Source organism: Urocampus carinirostris, chromosome 20 (genome assembly GCF_059441175.1).
Source record: "Urocampus carinirostris isolate Australia breed hairy pipefish chromosome 20, RoL_Ucar_1.0, whole genome shotgun sequence".
Taxonomy (NCBI): Eukaryota; Metazoa; Chordata; class Actinopteri; order Syngnathiformes; family Syngnathidae; genus Urocampus; species Urocampus carinirostris.
Window position 1 is genome coordinate 7,227,218 of NC_142368.1, and position 16,650 is coordinate 7,243,867.

General features: G+C 39.0%; 1 protein-coding gene across 2 annotated transcripts in view; it reads left to right on the forward strand.

The window, feature by feature from the left end:
* slc24a4b (solute carrier family 24 member 4b) overlaps positions 1-16,650 on the forward strand; it is a 53,542-nt gene that overhangs the window by 10,222 nt on the left and 26,670 nt on the right. For both annotated transcript variants that reach the window (XM_088324542.1, XM_088324541.1), the window contains exon 2: positions 1,054-1,161. In XM_088324542.1, the coding sequence (XP_088180668.1) occupies positions 1,054-1,161 (108 nt within the window). The remainder of the gene's footprint in view (positions 1-1,053; positions 1,162-16,650) is intronic.

Sequence of the window (16,650 nt, forward strand, 5' to 3'; positions counted from 1 at the left end):
CGGTTGGGCTGAATTGTCCTGTTATGAATATTTGGGTTAGAAAACCAGTACATATTTTTTTCTTTAAGTGTGCTAGTGTAGTTAAGTGTAAAATGGTTCACAACCTTAAATGCAAATCAAAAAGTGCCCTGATCTTATTGAAAAACTAAAGATTTTTATACACCAACATTGAAAGATGGCTCTGCTTAAAACCTAAGGTTAAGATACTCTGATGCTATTGCTCAAGGATACACTGACCAGAAAAGTACTTTAATTCCACTATTAAAAGCAGTCAAAGACCTTCTGGTGTAGTCTTGATGGCCACTTGGGAATATTGGTTGTTTGGCATTGACCCTCATTTGGGGGTAAGTCTTTTTTTTTTTCTGCATTCCTCTCCAAAAATATGGCCCTATTTGCATGCAATCGGATTAGTCAAACCTCAAATGCTCGACACGCTTGGTCAAGTTTCATAAGTCATTCCGAAGCCTGATTTCACCCCAACTGTACATTTCTTTTGCGTTGCAATCCCCTTTGGTGGATCCTTCCCATGGTCTGTACGACGGTTATAACCGCGTCATGTGAGCGCTCCCCCGCAGCAGCCGACCTGTCCGACCTCTTTAGCGGAAGCCGAAGCTTGCACGCTCTCGCACGTTAATTAGGACCTTGCGTCACCCGGATCGACTCATCGTTTTGCACACGGTAAACAGTTTTTTTCATGCCACCCTGGGGCCTTGTGTCATTTGTGCGGCAAGGAATAAAAATTTAAGAAAAAAAAAAAGTTGGAGACGCATCTGTCCTGGCTGGTATGATTTTACATAAGATATTTAGGACTGCAGTGCGTGTCCTCGTTACAGAGGCTTAAGAGCGTAGGGAAAGCGTGCAGCTTTTTCATTTTTAAAGCACTCTTGCTGGGGCCGGGGGTATTTTACATCACACATTTAAGAGATTATTAACAACATTCCACGTCAATTAGTGAGATCCCCCCCAAAATGCTGACAGTTTCATTTTGACTTGTGCCTAAATAAGCTTCATAAGCAATTTACGGCTTTTATTTTGACGTTTGTGTGTCCGCAGGGTATGGAATGATCGTGGAGAACCATCCGGACCCGGAGCGCTGGGGGAGGCGGCTTATGGCCTCTGTGGTTGATAATGAGACTGAGCCCAAGAACTGTTCTGAACCAGGTAAACAAAAGTATTGTTGCGGGAGAATGGGAGTGTTTTAGAGGTTGCTAAAGAATGGCTTTTTCGTCAACATTTTTTGGATACCGGCAGGTTTTTAAAATCTGGGCCGAAATCAGATGAGAAGTTCCTTTGAGGTTTTATGAAGTCAAATCATGTTTATTGTACAGCCCTTAATCACAAAAAGTCTCAAAGGGCAATACAGACCCCTGCCAAAACCTACATAAGGAAAAACTCAAACCTTAGCATGAGGAAAATTAAGAAACCTCGAGAAGGGGACCTCACATGAGGTAATCCACCTTCCAGCATGACCAGAATAACATAATTCTGGGAATAAATGAGCTGGGAGGTGCTGTAGCAAATCAGTTGTGCAAAAAATGCCATGTTTCACCATCATAAACAAAAAAGGCAGTCCATAAGATTGTACATCTATTGCAAGTTAGACATACAGTTGAATGGTGCAATACCCCACTGATGACCGACCGCCTTGTCATCTCTGGGCAAATCTTACTCAAGCCGCCCCACCTTTAACAAGAAAACCAATTATATTTGGTTAAAACTGACATAAGCTGATCTTTACTTGGAATGGTCCTCTTAATTATGTGCGTGTTGAGAAGTCTCCTCATAAACTGAAATCGATGTTTCCTGTCTTTCATGGTGCATTCCACTCAAGGCGATGTTCGTCATGTTTAGTCAAGTCAAAGTCATTTTTATTTGTATAGCCCTCAATCGCATGTCTCCCACCACCATTACACCAATTCCTGATCTGAAACACACATACGGCAAGGAAAAACTCAAACCTCAGCATGAGGAAAATGAAGATGCTTTGAGAAGGGACCGCATAGGAGATAATCCCCCTTCCAGCATGACCAGGCTGAAATTGCATACTTATGACTATATGAAGACGTTATATAGAATTGTGACTTAAAATGAACAGTGACATATTTCAATATTACAACAAGGTCAATTTGTGACCTCCAACAAGCTTAAATCTGTCGAAGATCTGATTTATTGTGATTTAAACGATACGTAACTCAATTCGGTAAGACCATTTTTCCCCTCAGAGCTTTTGAGGGGTAGCGCATGATGCTTTGTAGGTCATTTGTTGGTTGATGAGGAGTTTTGGATTGCTGATCACGTGTTTTCGTCTTGTGATTGTCTGTGCGTATTGAGACTGAGGAGCAGTACGGAGGACATACTCCGCTCTGGTACATGAAGTTGTTCTGTCCTGATATAAATAGTTGGCATTTAAGAACAAAGATTTATTTTTATGTTCTACTTTGCCTTTCCTCATATGGTTTCTCTGTGCTATTCCATGTCCTTTGTTAATTTTTTAGTATTAGCTATTGTTCTCAATGACGGTTAGATCACTTTCAAGAATGTTGGGGGGGTACATGAGGCTCATGTCAGGCTGAGGTAGCCATATCTCCGAATCAATGAACCTATTGCACAGTTTATTTATAATTTGATTGCATACCTGTCAACCTCAGCCAATTGCTCCCCTTAAAGATTGCAAATTCACTTAGAAGGCCATCGTAAAGTTTATAAACATAACAGGGCAACTACTTACTCAAATCAAGACTACGTTGAAGAATAGTTAGATCATTTTTGTAAAATACGTTTTTATCTACCAAATAAACACAACAAACAATCTTTTCAGCCTCCCGTTCTTTCCTCACTTGCAGCAAATTCAATCGTGCTTATTATACTTGGCAGTATATTCAATTTCTTTTTCCTTTACAAAAATTGTTATAAGGCCTTTACAATTCGAACAGATCATAAAACTCATAAAATGCGGGGAAAACATCAAATGACTGTTTTTATTGGCAACTTTCAACATGTTTTAAAATCAGTAGATTTTTTTCAATATACAAACTGCAGCATAAAAAATAATAAATTAAAATGTATTGTCTTGACCTTATATTTTCCGCTCCTTTTGAATTAAACAACTAGTTTAAAGACCAGTTTGGCAAATTTCAATTTTGAGACGTTAACCTACATTTCTTATTCCAAATGAAGGCCATGCAATGTCACAAAATATTCTGGGTGGCTGCACTTAAATGCTGTTGGCTTGCTAAAACTACCTTTATTGATTTGCCCTGAGTGAGTGCACACAATCAGAATCACTGGTCTTGGTCTCACTATTGCCCCCTTACATATGGCACGCAGTTTTTTTGCCCCTCCAGTGATTTTCGGCGTCCGCTTGAGAAAATTGAGCGATTTTGAAAAGGAATTTCCCCTAATTGTGAAGTCAATTAATTCAGTGTCATAACTTGTGAATACATTTTCAGAGGCAATGTCCTATATTGCAAAACGTAAAAATACTTTTAAAAATATTTATATATTTTAAAATAACTTCTTAAGGCTTTGGCCCTGCTGATCAGTAAGTGTCAAGCCACTGTCACTGAGTTTAGTATGATAAATCACCATTGGATAGTAGGAATGGCATTGATCTGATCTTTGTCCGCACATCAAGGAGCCCCCGCTTTTTCATGTTGCATTGCTTCCTCTATCCAGCGATTGAGTGTGCGGACGGCCCCCGGGTGACCGAAATAGTCTGATCACATCACTGGAAACATCGGGTGCTGTAAAATGTTTGCAGTTTTATGCAAAAGTTCAGTGATTTTGCTAGCAACGTACCATTGTGTTTATGGAATGCATCGTTTAGATATTTAAAGTACCACAAATGCAAAAAAACAAGCACCGAAGGGAAAGTTCTGCTTGCAATTCATCTTTTCACAATAAGTTTTTTGGGGAAACGGTCAGTTTCAAGAACCAAATCAATATTCAACTGTTATTTACGAGACAATGGTATGAGATACAAACATTTTTTCCAATGAAGGATGAGGGTTCAAGCTTTCTTTTGATATGTCCTATTCCTATCTATATATGGCTGGCACCCGCAATTCCTATTTGAAAGAAACATTTGGAATTGAAAGATAATGAGGGAGAACTTTACACTTAAATATAACCGTTTAATCTTGTACGTACATGACAGGTGAGCACAGCCTCATTTGCCTCACCTGACTGCACGTTACTGGCCCAAATTATATTTAGATTTGCTCCTCATAAAACACAATGTACTGTTTTCATTTCTTTCAGTACGAAATTTTCCCCCTCAAATTAACCGTCCGCATTTAATCAAACAAACGATGGTGGTGTACTATTTACTATCAAGTAAAACACAAAAATGGCCCTAGAACCCCTAAATTGAGTCTTATTGGACCACTAGATGTCACTGTATTGTGTAGCGCAGCTAAAAAGCTCAAGATTACAAACCTTGGAGACTCAAAGGGACCGAACAGCACCATGTTTATTTTTTTGCTCTTTTTGCTAGGTTTGATTTTTGGTACCGTAGCAGCAAGTTCGGCTCCGTTTAGGTGCTTCTCGTGTTATGTAAAAACAAATATTGTACGAGTATTTAAAAAAACATGTTTAATGAAACTATATATGAAGTTTTTTTTACCTTTTTAGGGGGTTCTAAATATACTGTCTCTTTTAAATCCTTGGATATGGTCCTTAAAGGAAAAGTTTTGGACACTTACAGTACATGTTATATCTTGTCTAATTTAACTAAAGTGCTATGAATGGCATTGCAATCACAAAATATATCAATAAAGTTACAATTTTACCGATTTCAGAACTAATACTTATTCTTTCCGCAGTCTTGTGTTCATCCACGCAATCAGCAAAGCGGTAGTGCTGTTTGGTTCTGGGCTGCGAATGTTCTATATCGGAAGACGTCGCGGTGATTCATTCCGGCCCGTGGCGACTCTTCCAGGCTTAATCATCCGAAGAGTCATTTCAAGCTAGAAATGGTGATTATTTCACCAAATGGGGTGCATGTCGATTTGGGGCTTTTTGTTTTGTTTGTTTCATACAGTATGCAGACCGGCAGGGTACAGCCTATTCGGCCGTCGTTTTCGCGTGGCACTAGCTGAGCAGCGTACGATTGCTCGGTTTCTGTTCCCAGAATGGAATGTTTAAAATCCGCTGCGTTGTAATGACCTAATTAAAGGCATGCCGAAACCGTTTTTACAACACTAATAAAACCGTTCTGCATGTGACTTTTCCTTTGTTGCGGCGTAAAAATAAATGATACAGATTGAAATCCTGGAAATTTTCAGCAACACAATGGTAATCCTTAAAGATTTACCGAAATTCCCCTCATGCGCCAGACTAAACTTCGCATTCCACTTCCCCTCATTAACAAGAAAAGCTTTTGAATTTGACCACCCGTCCCTTCTGGCCCTCGTGCCACTCTGCCTCATCAGCGTGAGTCAGTCATATGACTCGTATCGTCTCGGAAATAATCCCGTCACGGACACACGCTTTGCTTTGGAGCAAAAAAACGATTGCTTTGTTCTGACCTGTGTCCGAGCGCATGATTCGCTCTAATTGTCCCTGAAATGTATTTCGCGCTAAGGCTATTTAAACGCATCCTCTTGCGGGCCATTCCGCATTCAGACTTGAATAAAGTTTCTTTTATAATGGAAGTCAGATCTGAAACGAATTCGATACTGCTACGCTATGTTCCTCACTATGTATTATGCTAGTAATTTCTTTTAAAGGTTGTTCTTGCTACTTGCACTCCAGAGCGCTACGGAAAATTTCGTAGAAACTTATTGGTTGTGCCAAGAGTGCAAGGAATTGGAAAAACTCAAAAACCTCAACATGAGGAAAATGAAGAAACCTTGAGAAGGGACCGCACATGAGGTCATCCTTCTTCCAGGATGACCAGGCTGCATTGGATGTTGTCATAACAATTAATACACAGATATCAACAGGAAATATAGGCCTTTCATAAGCTAGAGAATAGAAGTGTGTTTTAATCCTAGATTTAAACATTTCTACTGAGGTTGCAGATCGAAGCTCAGGGGACAGAGCATTCCACAGCACTGGGGCCTGAATGGAGAATGCTCTCGAACCTGCGGATCTCTTCTTGGCTCTGGGGATCACTTGTAGACCAGCATTTTCAGAGCAAAGGCTCCGGACTGGAACATTGGGGAAATTTAAATCTGAAAGATATGAAGGAACAAGTCCATGCATTATTTTGTATAATACCAACAGAACCTTAAAATCACATCTTAAGCTAATAGGGAGCCAATGCAGGTGAGCTAAATCGGGGTATTGTGATCAAACTTTCTTGTCTTATAAGTTAAAAACCTGAACTGAAAGTTGGCTTAAAAATAGCATAGCTCTTATGCAACTTGTGACTTGTAAATTGTTTAAATTGTTTTCTAACTAAAAGTTTGTTTTTGGGTTGGGCCCGGGTACAACGTTCCGTAAAAGTGACGAATCTGAATTATTGAAATTTGTCAATGGATGCTTTTTGTACCGTGATGGTTTTTACCTTTTTAAACTTGATTTAAATTTTTACTCACGACTGCCACCAATGGCCTAAACCATAACTGCTGCCTTCTGTCCCCCCCCCAAATTTATTTTTGATCCAAACATTTTCAATTTATTTTCATTCAGTCATTCTGGGATGTTCTGTTTCTATTTTTTTGTTTAAACACACAAATCAACTGAAACCAACAATGAAAAAAAATGACTGTAACCATCCATCATCTGCACTGCTTATCCTCAGTAGGGTCACGGGGTGCAAGAGCCCATCCCAGCTATCTTCGGGCAGTGGGCAGGGGACACCCTGAACTGGTAGCCAGTCGCAGGGCACACAGAGACTGACAACTCACTCGCTCATTCCCTGCTAGGGACAATTTGGACTGGCCAATTAACCTGCCATGCATGTTTTTGGAATGTGGGAGGAAACTAGTGCCCGTAGGAAACCCACGCAAGCACTGGAAGAACATGCAAACTCCACACAGGAGGTTCGATATCATGACCTCAGAACTGCGCCGCCGTGCTGCCCAGGCTGCAACCAATTTTACAATATTATTAGCTTCTCCCCAAAACGATAAATTACAAAGCCAAATAAGCAAATTTTCCAAGTTTTCAAATGGCAAATTAATCACATTCAGATTTGTTGCCCGGGCTTGTGTTGAAAGACGTTGAACGTTAAGGTGTTCCCATTGCGTTTATTCTTCCGTGATGAATAGAATCTGGCATTAGTTTGTAAAACATGTGAAGCATCGTCGCCCCCTACGGGTCGTGCCAGAGGACCATGCGACATCTAAAGGGGGCACTATGAAAATGTGTATTGGTGCAAGGATTACAATTTTTGACATGACGGACCATGCAAAAATCAAGGTAGTGTTCCCCAATTGTAACTTGTGATGGGAAGAACTTATTGCAACTGAAAATGTAAGCCACATATTGCTATATTAGTCATTTTTTTGTCCCAACACCTTTTTATGGGGAAAGATTTGTCCCCAAAATATTGAAACACTTATTATTCAGATCCATGAATATTTACAATTTACTCAAGATAAAAAAAAGAAACATATTTCTTGATCACTACAAATGCAATATTAAAACTCTCAAATGTAAATATACTAGATACGCAAAAAACAAGATTCAAACCGGATTTTTTATTTTGAAGGTACAGGGGATATTGGAAAATTGGCTTTGACGGTCCTTAAAAAGTGCTTAAATCTGTGCTTCTCTCAGTGATTTCAAATCTACAGCAACAATAAATCCGTTGTATCCCGGCAGAAAATAAACCTGTAATCGGTTGTGTTGACTGCACAGTGGCCTGGTGCTGAGAAAGTGGGCTTCTCCTAAGATAGAGGCTGTAAGGTGATTGAGACTAGAACGAGGAGAATCGCTTCTATGCTGAGCGAATGCAAGCATCGATGCTCCATTTAACTCTGCCGCACAGATAACGCTCGCCTTTCTCTTTATCGTTGCTGGTTGGAAGCCTCGCGAGTGGCGAGGTGCTGCTGATTTGACATTCATCGTAAGTGCCTTTTTTATGGATGCGCCTGCTTGAATGCGTTAACAACTTATAGCGTGATGCTCCACAAGTCTTTTTTTTTATTGGATTTTTCTTTTGGTGGAATGCACATTCATGGGTTTTCCTGTGTTGGCTATTTGTAGAGGAAGACATAAAGGGTATAAAACACACAATAGATGGCAATATAAGCATCAGAACTTTGATTTACACCAGTGGTTCTCAAAAAGTGGGGTGGAACCCTCCTGAGGGGGCGCGAGGCTCCATCTAGAGAGGCGCAGGTGTGTTTGACCTGAGAACTTTATTTATTTTTTAAACTTTCTCAGAATTGAGTGCAAGTTTACCTCCACTACACTAGGGGAGCTGTTTTCTGTTTACAATTAGTCTCCATATAGTATAGCATTGAGTATGAAGTATAGATACGAAGTGGAGTAGACCCTCAAGTGACCCCATGAAAAAATAATTAACCCAGACGAGGACAGATTTTTTTTTTTTTTTTGGGCGCATGAGGAATTTTCATTCCGAGGGGGGGAGTGACATAAAATAATTTAGAGGCACTGATTTACACCAAGAATGTCAACTTGGCATTCGACCAACTGGAATTTGAATACTCCCGTTCTTTGTATCAAGAGGTGAAAAATCTGCAGACACCCAAGATATTACACACTTTAATTTTCGGTTCAAAATGGCTTACGTTAACCAATATTCTGCTTGGCAATCTGCCCAACAGTAAAATATTATTTTGCCTTTGTGCAAAATAAATAGCGACATGCTAAGCTAACTATCTATGAAGATGTTCTTGTGCGACAAACTGGTTTCAGCTTCACTGGCTTTGATTTTCGATTATATGCAGTTTAAAGTCGAGTTTATTATTAAACACCTCCTAGTGGTTAAGAATATTCATCAAAAACAAATTTATATAAGTAAAAATACATGATTTATCATAAACATACATTTTTAAAAATCAGTGTAAGTGAAGAGGTTAGCATTTAGTGTACATAACATACACCTATAGGGAGTAAGAATCATCCTGCTGCTACGGGGAAATGAATAAAGTTGTACTTTTTGGTCACTGAGATTCCGTAGTTTGTATTTGGGTGCTTTTGCGCACTTGTTTTTGTTTGCATTGCACTCTACAGTCATATCTAGTGGTCAAATAACACACTGTTCCTTCAATTTAGAGATCGCTAGCTAACTAATAACTTTGCTACATGATATAGTTTTCTATGAAAGGATTTGGATGTGGCTACATTAGTATTCCAAGATTTCATATCTGTCCAAGCAGAAATGTAATTTGTCTTAACCCAGCCCACTTAAACCACAGTTACAATAGCTGTACGATTATGGTACTGTAATATTTGTTACGTTTACATTACTGGACAGCTGTGATTTGTTATGTCAATATTTATATAATTTGTGCAAAACTCTTTAAAGTGTTTTAGCTAGCATGTTAGAAGTAATATGCATTAGCGCAATAGCACCATGAGCTAATTGTACCTTGAAAAAAACTGCACATTGCTCCACTCCCACGTCGGTTTAGCTTTATAGTACATGTATACCCAAATGTTTATCCAACACATGTACGTAAACGTGTCATTTCACAACAGTGAAGCTTCTGGTCCAACAATTTCTCCGCAGTTCATCGATCACTCTCGACTACCACCTCACAGCGCTTCACAATCGAAGAGGCGCCCGCCGGTGTGTTCGTGTGGAATGACGTGCATTTTAGCGCTTAAATGAACATGTGAGCTCCGCTCCACATGTGACACGAGCATGTGGATCCGCATTGAACCACCGAGTGGAGGATAAATGCCCACGCGTGTGGTCTTTCTGGCCTTCCGTGCTAAAACGAGAGCACCCGGTTCACCATTTTCCACTCACTAACAGCTAATTATCTAATTGGCCAATAATGAGAGAAAATAATCATTATTCAACTCTGAGGGTCTATCGAGTTTTGAATACTGCGTTCTCTGGTATGGTTCTCAAACGTGATTGCCAGATCCACTGTACACTTTGTACCGTAGTTGTGTACATTTAAGACTTGACGGCAGTCTCCAGGAGCGAAGACCTCACGAAAGGCCAATGTTCCACTCATATAATGCTTTCTTTGTTGTCTATATTACGAGACTTTGAACGAATGAGCGCCAGCGGCTGCATATCTTTGTCTTCGAGGTCCGCATCAAGCCCCTCAGAGCCGTTGGAGTGTTGACACAACCCTCTGTAGTAAAGTGGTCAAATGGTGCTTAGCCTGACTGGATAAAATAAAGTGCATTTATGATAGTGAAATTCAGGATTAGAAAAAGAGATAAGTAGTCGGAATCTGTAAGGGAAATTATGGTTTCAATGTGCTTTTTATACACTTGTATTTGTATATACTTTTGTACTCTTACATCTTGATACGTTTATATTTTTAAAGTATACTCAATAAGTGTGTGGTTTTACGATTTCACTTGTTCAGAAGCAAGCACTTTCAAGGTCAAAAGAATAAGTTCCCAAGCACCAAAAAAATGTGTCTCTGATTAAAAAGCTAAAACTTGAAAGGCCACTAACAGTTTCTCAGGCTACTCATTTAGCTAATCAAGATGGCCTTGCCTCCCACTTTCCATGTCTGCTCGAGACGCATTGTGTTATAAAGTTTCACTATCCTTATTGCTCATTTATTATACTCGCACGCAGTGTTCCCTCTAAGCTGCCCACGTGCGAAATTGCACACTGCTCGCACATTCTCAGCGCACAAGAAAATCTAGCCAGCGCACAAAAATGAGGGATCAAAATTACTAATTAAGAAGCGTCTTAAGTCAAAGTTACAGTGCATGAAGGTAAAAATACACGGGTTCCCCTGACGTTGTCCTAAATGCGGTATTTGGAAGTCGAGTCGAAGTATAACGAAGTTGAGTAAAGTTAGTAATTTGTCGAGAACCAGCTTCTTCAACTCTGCTCACTTAAAGGAACCGGCTCTTTCGGTTCCTGAACGGCTCTTCAGGTTGTTTTTGCTTCTTAAATCCCAACATGACCAAATATTATGTAAAATAATGCACAAAATGGCTTAAAAGAAGGGGGAATAGAACAAAAAAGAAAAAAATATACAAAAATGAAGTAGTGAAAAGCTGAGAAAAAAAAGAAACAAAAGAGAAAAAAAGAAGGAAAAAAAAACATAGAAAAAAGTAGAGAACAAAAAGAAAAAAGTAGCAGCTCAGAAAAAATAAACACAATGAGATTTTTTTTAAAGGAATTAAAAAAAAAAGTAGAAAAAGACCACGGGAAAAAAGAAGAAAGTTTGTGTTGCATTCAAATAATTTCCAATGATATCAAGTGAATCTTGTTGCCAACATTGTACTTCCACTAAAAAATGTGATTAAGTACAGTTCTGTATTGTACAACTGACTAAATAAGCCCCCGAAAATGTTAATATTATGCGACAAAATATATCAGGAAAAAAAAAGAAATGGATATCTTGTGAAAGAATTGTAAGAACAAACGACGTTTGTAGGCCGTACAACCTTTGCAATAGTACATGAGTCAATTCATTCAAAAGAGAAAAATAATTTTGCATTGCCGTAAACTCTGCAAAATGTAACTTGATGTCAAGTTTTGGACATGTTTGATAATTAATGATCTTGCCACACGTGGGATTATGGTTGCTCACTGTTGTTTCAAGCGTTGCTCACCAACTTTGTGTGAACGCTCAGACCCGTGGAAAATTAGACGAACATTGCTCGCACGCCACCTAGCGACCAATATCACATTGCATTCAAATGTGTGATTCCTGTCTAAGTCAAACATGTTCGTTTCCTGTGTTTATATAAATCAATCAGATGTGTAGTTTCATTCTTGTTTTCCAATAAATGAGCCTTTTGCTAGAGGAGGAGGGTGTTCCTCCTTGAGCCGATCCTGGAAGCACGCACCTCCGATGGAAAGGGTGTATCAAAAATTTAAATTTCCGACTTGGTGTGTTCTTTTCTTTCTACTACAATCTAAAGTTTTAACCTTAACAGAATCAATAACGGAGTATTGAAATTCATCGAATTAAAAAAAAAATTGAACCTTTTGCTTTAACAGGCTCACTACTTCACCGATTTTCTTTGTCTCAGTTCACACAGTTGACTAAAATTGTTTTACCAATACAGTACTTATAAAAAACCTTTACAGTACCTTTTATTAAGCAAATAGTTGAGCATGTAAAAAAAGGGTTTCTTTGTTTCTGTGTTTGAGTATTGGATCAAGGTTCAAGGATCCCTTAACCGCATCGCTTCCTGCAGTGAGTCTTGGGCAATTACAATGTGGCGGTACCCATTCCTCTCCAGGTCGTTATGTGGGGGTTTACTCCCCCACATAAAATATTACTGGTTTCCATGGTAACCAGGAGCAGGAGAGGCCTTCTACTCACTCTGATACAGCCCTGGTATTCCCAGGCGGTCTCCCAGCCAAGTCAAGCCAACCCAGGCCCGAACTTGCTTAGAGATCAGACGAGATTGTGTTTTCTCGTGGTAGTATGGCTCTAATTGTATAAAATTGAAAAAAAAAAAAACAGTGTTTTTACTTCATGGATTTCGCTTATCAAAGGTTCTTTTTGGAACCTTACTCTCAAGATAAGCGTGGGTTCAATGTTTGACAATTTTGAAAATGAGCATTAATAAATATATGTTGTATTAAAATGGATGAAATGTTATTCGTAAAAACATTTTCAGTGAAAAGTAGTCAAAAATTGTCAACATTTCAAATGTAAAAATGTTGAACACAATTTTAAACTAAAAAAAAATAGTTTGATATAATCACTCGACTAAACGTCTCATAATAGCCGGTGAAGTGTAAATGTTTCAAACATCTCATCTCATCTCATCAGCCGTACTGCTTATCCTCATTGGGGTCGTGGGGGGGCTGGAGCCCATCCCAGCCATCTCCGGGCAGTGGGCAGGGGACACCCTGAACTGGTTGCCAGCCAATCGCAGGGCACACAGGGACAGACAACTCATTCGCTCATTCACAACTAGGGACAATTTGGACCGGCCAATTCACCTGAAATGCATGTTTTTGGAACGTGGGAGGAAACCGGAGTGCCCGGAGGAAACCCACGCAAGCACGGGGAGAACATGCAAACTCCACACAGGAAGTCTGGAGCTGAACTTGATTTGAACCCACGCAAGAGGTTCCCATGACATGAACTGTGCCGCACAAGCGCTAACCACTGCGCCGCCGTGCTGCCCTGTTTCAAACATATCTAGGTTAATTTGGTTTCGATAAAGTCATGTAAGACCATTAGTGGGTAAAGAATAAGTTGTGACTAAAAACTAAATACCTTTCAGCAGTGTCTGAAACTCATGACATAAAGTTACCGGACACCAGGGCAGACAATTCTGAAAAGTTGCCTGTCGCATTTGTCACAACCTGAAGCACAATAAGACGACTAATTGAAAAAAAAAAAAAAAACTATTGTTGCAAAGTATTAAGGATTAAGAATCAGAATATATAACTGAACAACACTTTAAAACTAAGTTTATTATTAATCTACTTATAACATTAATTGCATGGATATGACATCACTGTTTTCCATTTGCCACCAATGTGTACCTGTATTTACTCATCTTCATTCATTCAATGTTTGCGTTTCTTCATCTGCTACAAACCACGTGAGCTCCTCTTCACACAATGCTTTTAATGTACTTTTACAATTTGTTGCGTTATAAATTTTTGCTAGCTTCTTTTGAATCTTTCTTCTGGGGCTGAGGTTTTGGCTTGGTTCCGAACCACTTATCCATTTTTCTTGTGCTCTCTGTGTGTCTACTTTGGAAAATGATATGCAAATGCACGATCCTATAACACTCGGAAAGTCCGGAAGTTATTCAATGCAGGCTTTTATGGGCTGCCGAGTATGCAAATTGCCAAACGAAGCGAAATTTCCAAACCAAACGATTATTTCAAAATGGGAATAAAGCAAACGTTTGATTTATAAAAAAAACAAAAAACTTTTTTTTTTTTCCCCTGAAAAAGATGTCGGCCACCCAGACGGAGACGTTTTGTAAGTTGTACCGCCCGACGTAAAAGATGCACGCCCTGGGCGTCCGGGCAGACGTTATTTCAGACACTGCTTTCAGGTGCATATAGAAAAGGACAATTCTTGTTTCGTGTATTATTATGCTAAATTAGTGATGAAAGTTTAAGGGTTGTTTGACATTCCACCCAGTACATTTCATCAGAGATTGTGTATTTTTTCTAGCACCTCCCTATTGTAACTAAATTCACTTATTAAAAAAAGAGTAAAAATACATGAAATATAATCCATGCTTTTTAAAAAAAAATACTTGCAGTTCAAGAAGTTTTCAATTATTTTTCCATATAATGCTGACAAAATAGCTGAAAGGTTTCCCAAAAAAGAAAAAACTTTACGAAAGGCTAGCCAAAAACCGTTTGGTCATTTTGAGTCTTTGCCAAGTGCCTTATGGCACTAGCTTTCGGTAGCACGACAGAGTACAGTGACTTCTAGTGGCTAAATAATACACACTGTGAATTATCTTCATTTCATGCAATAAAATAACCATGTCTTAACCTTTCCCGAGAAACGAAGGGCATTCATAAGGAATGTAAACAAACATGTAAGGCTCGACAATAGCTGTGCCGTGGAGCTGTTTGATGAAATCTTCAAACTTCTTGCGAGCCGCCTGTTTGGTCTTCTAATGAGCTGATAAAAAGAGCCGATGGGATGGGGGAAGCGGTTGGGTAGATTGCGCCCAATAAAAATAATTTCTTGCATAAGCAGCCCAGAAAAATGTCCAAACGGAGGATGTGTGAGGGTTATTTAAAGCTTAGCGGCTTCACATCTCAAGAAGACCTTTGTATATTTTTAAGGCCTTCTGGCCACTTGCTGGTCTTATTTTTAAATGTTTCAATTTGGTTATGGTAGTTTAGAAATGATACTCTGACCCATCTGACATCTATCTGTTTAAGTTAGGGGTGTAAAACTTTTTGAGGAGCGGGTTGCATTGGATTGGAAACATTTGCATAGGGCCAGAGGGGAAACATTGGCTGTATTTGATTTAGATTCTGCTGTAATAATCAGGAAGATAGATTGCATAAGCAAATCCATCTTTTCTTGTTTGCATTTACCTGTCCAAGTAGTTTCATTGTCAAGTCTTGTTTATTTCTATAGCCCTTAATCACAAGGAGATTAAAAGGGCTGCACAGACCAGACTATTGCAAATCAGACTATTATTACACCATCCCCTGATCTAAAACCTGCATGAGGGCAAGGAAAAACTCAAAACCTCAACATGAGGAAAACGAAGAAACCTTCAGAAGGGACAGCACATGAGTTATTGTAATGACAATTAATACACAGATATTTTCAACATGAAATATAGGTCATTCATAATCTATAAAAGTGTGTTTAAAGCCTAGATTGAAACCGTTCCGCTGAGGTTGCAGATCGAATCTCAGGGGGAAGAGCATTCCATAGCACCAGGGCCTGAATGGAGAACGCTCTCGAACCTGTGGATCTCTTCTTGGCTCTTGATCACTTGTAGACCATTGTCTATTTCATAAAAGGACCATTTATCCAATTGGATTTGAACATTCTCGATTACATTTACAGATAAAAACTACTTAAAAGTATTAGCAGATTAATCTCTTTTAAGCACTGCATTTGATAATTTTAGGTAATTTAAAAATGCATTTTGGCTACCACATGGATTGTTAATGGATGAAATTTAATATCTTGATACATTTTGAAAGAAATTTAAGTACCGAAGAATGCAGCCAGCTTTTTGGATGTTGGCCATGAGCAGAATGAAAAATATATTATGGGTTCACACAGACGGGAGAAGACATCAACATAACAATGCATATTTATTAGTGATACTAGTTTTGCTTGACACTCGAGGTAATACCTAACTAAACAATTGATTTGATGATTTAAAAGTGTTTTCTGTTTTTTATTTTAACTTTAAATAAAAATGTTTATCTAAATTTGGGAATTCTGCTGTTAGATTGCATATCCATTATAGAGGGAGCGTAAACTTCTTTCAATCTCTGCAAAGACCCCAAGGCGGTCTCTTTGATTTTTTATTTATTTATTTTTTAATCCAGTTAAGCGTAATGTTTGCTTTAAACAAGGCATTCGCGGCTTGTATTCTAACCCTGGATTACCCAAGAACCCCTTCTTTGGAAAATGACCAGTGGATTCTCCGGGGTCGATTAAAAATAACAGATGTTGTCTGGTTGATAATTGGTAGTCAGTAATACAGCTTTGGGAGTAGCGCTTGGCTTTAGTAACTTCCAGTCATCATTTGACCCAACAGGGGCTTATTTTTCCTTTGTTCTTTTCTCAGCTTTGTCTCAAAGCCTGTTGGCGAGCCAAATCTGGCCCGTGGTTCAAGTAAAAAAACAACTTTATCGTTTTGATTTTTATCTTTCAATAACTTCTGCTAAGTGACTTTAGCTGTCTGGACACAAAGGTCATTGTAGACCTATTCCAAGACTGCCGTCGAGACACGTCACTGTCCTATCGCGTTTATCCTTGATTCAGGAAAGGACTACCGGTGCATTTTTATCCGAATAGCTGTTCCGGTCGGGTGTCACTGAAGCCTCTGAAGTGACCACTGCTGACCTTAAACACCTTTTGTGGTCACCTATGGTAAACAGTCACT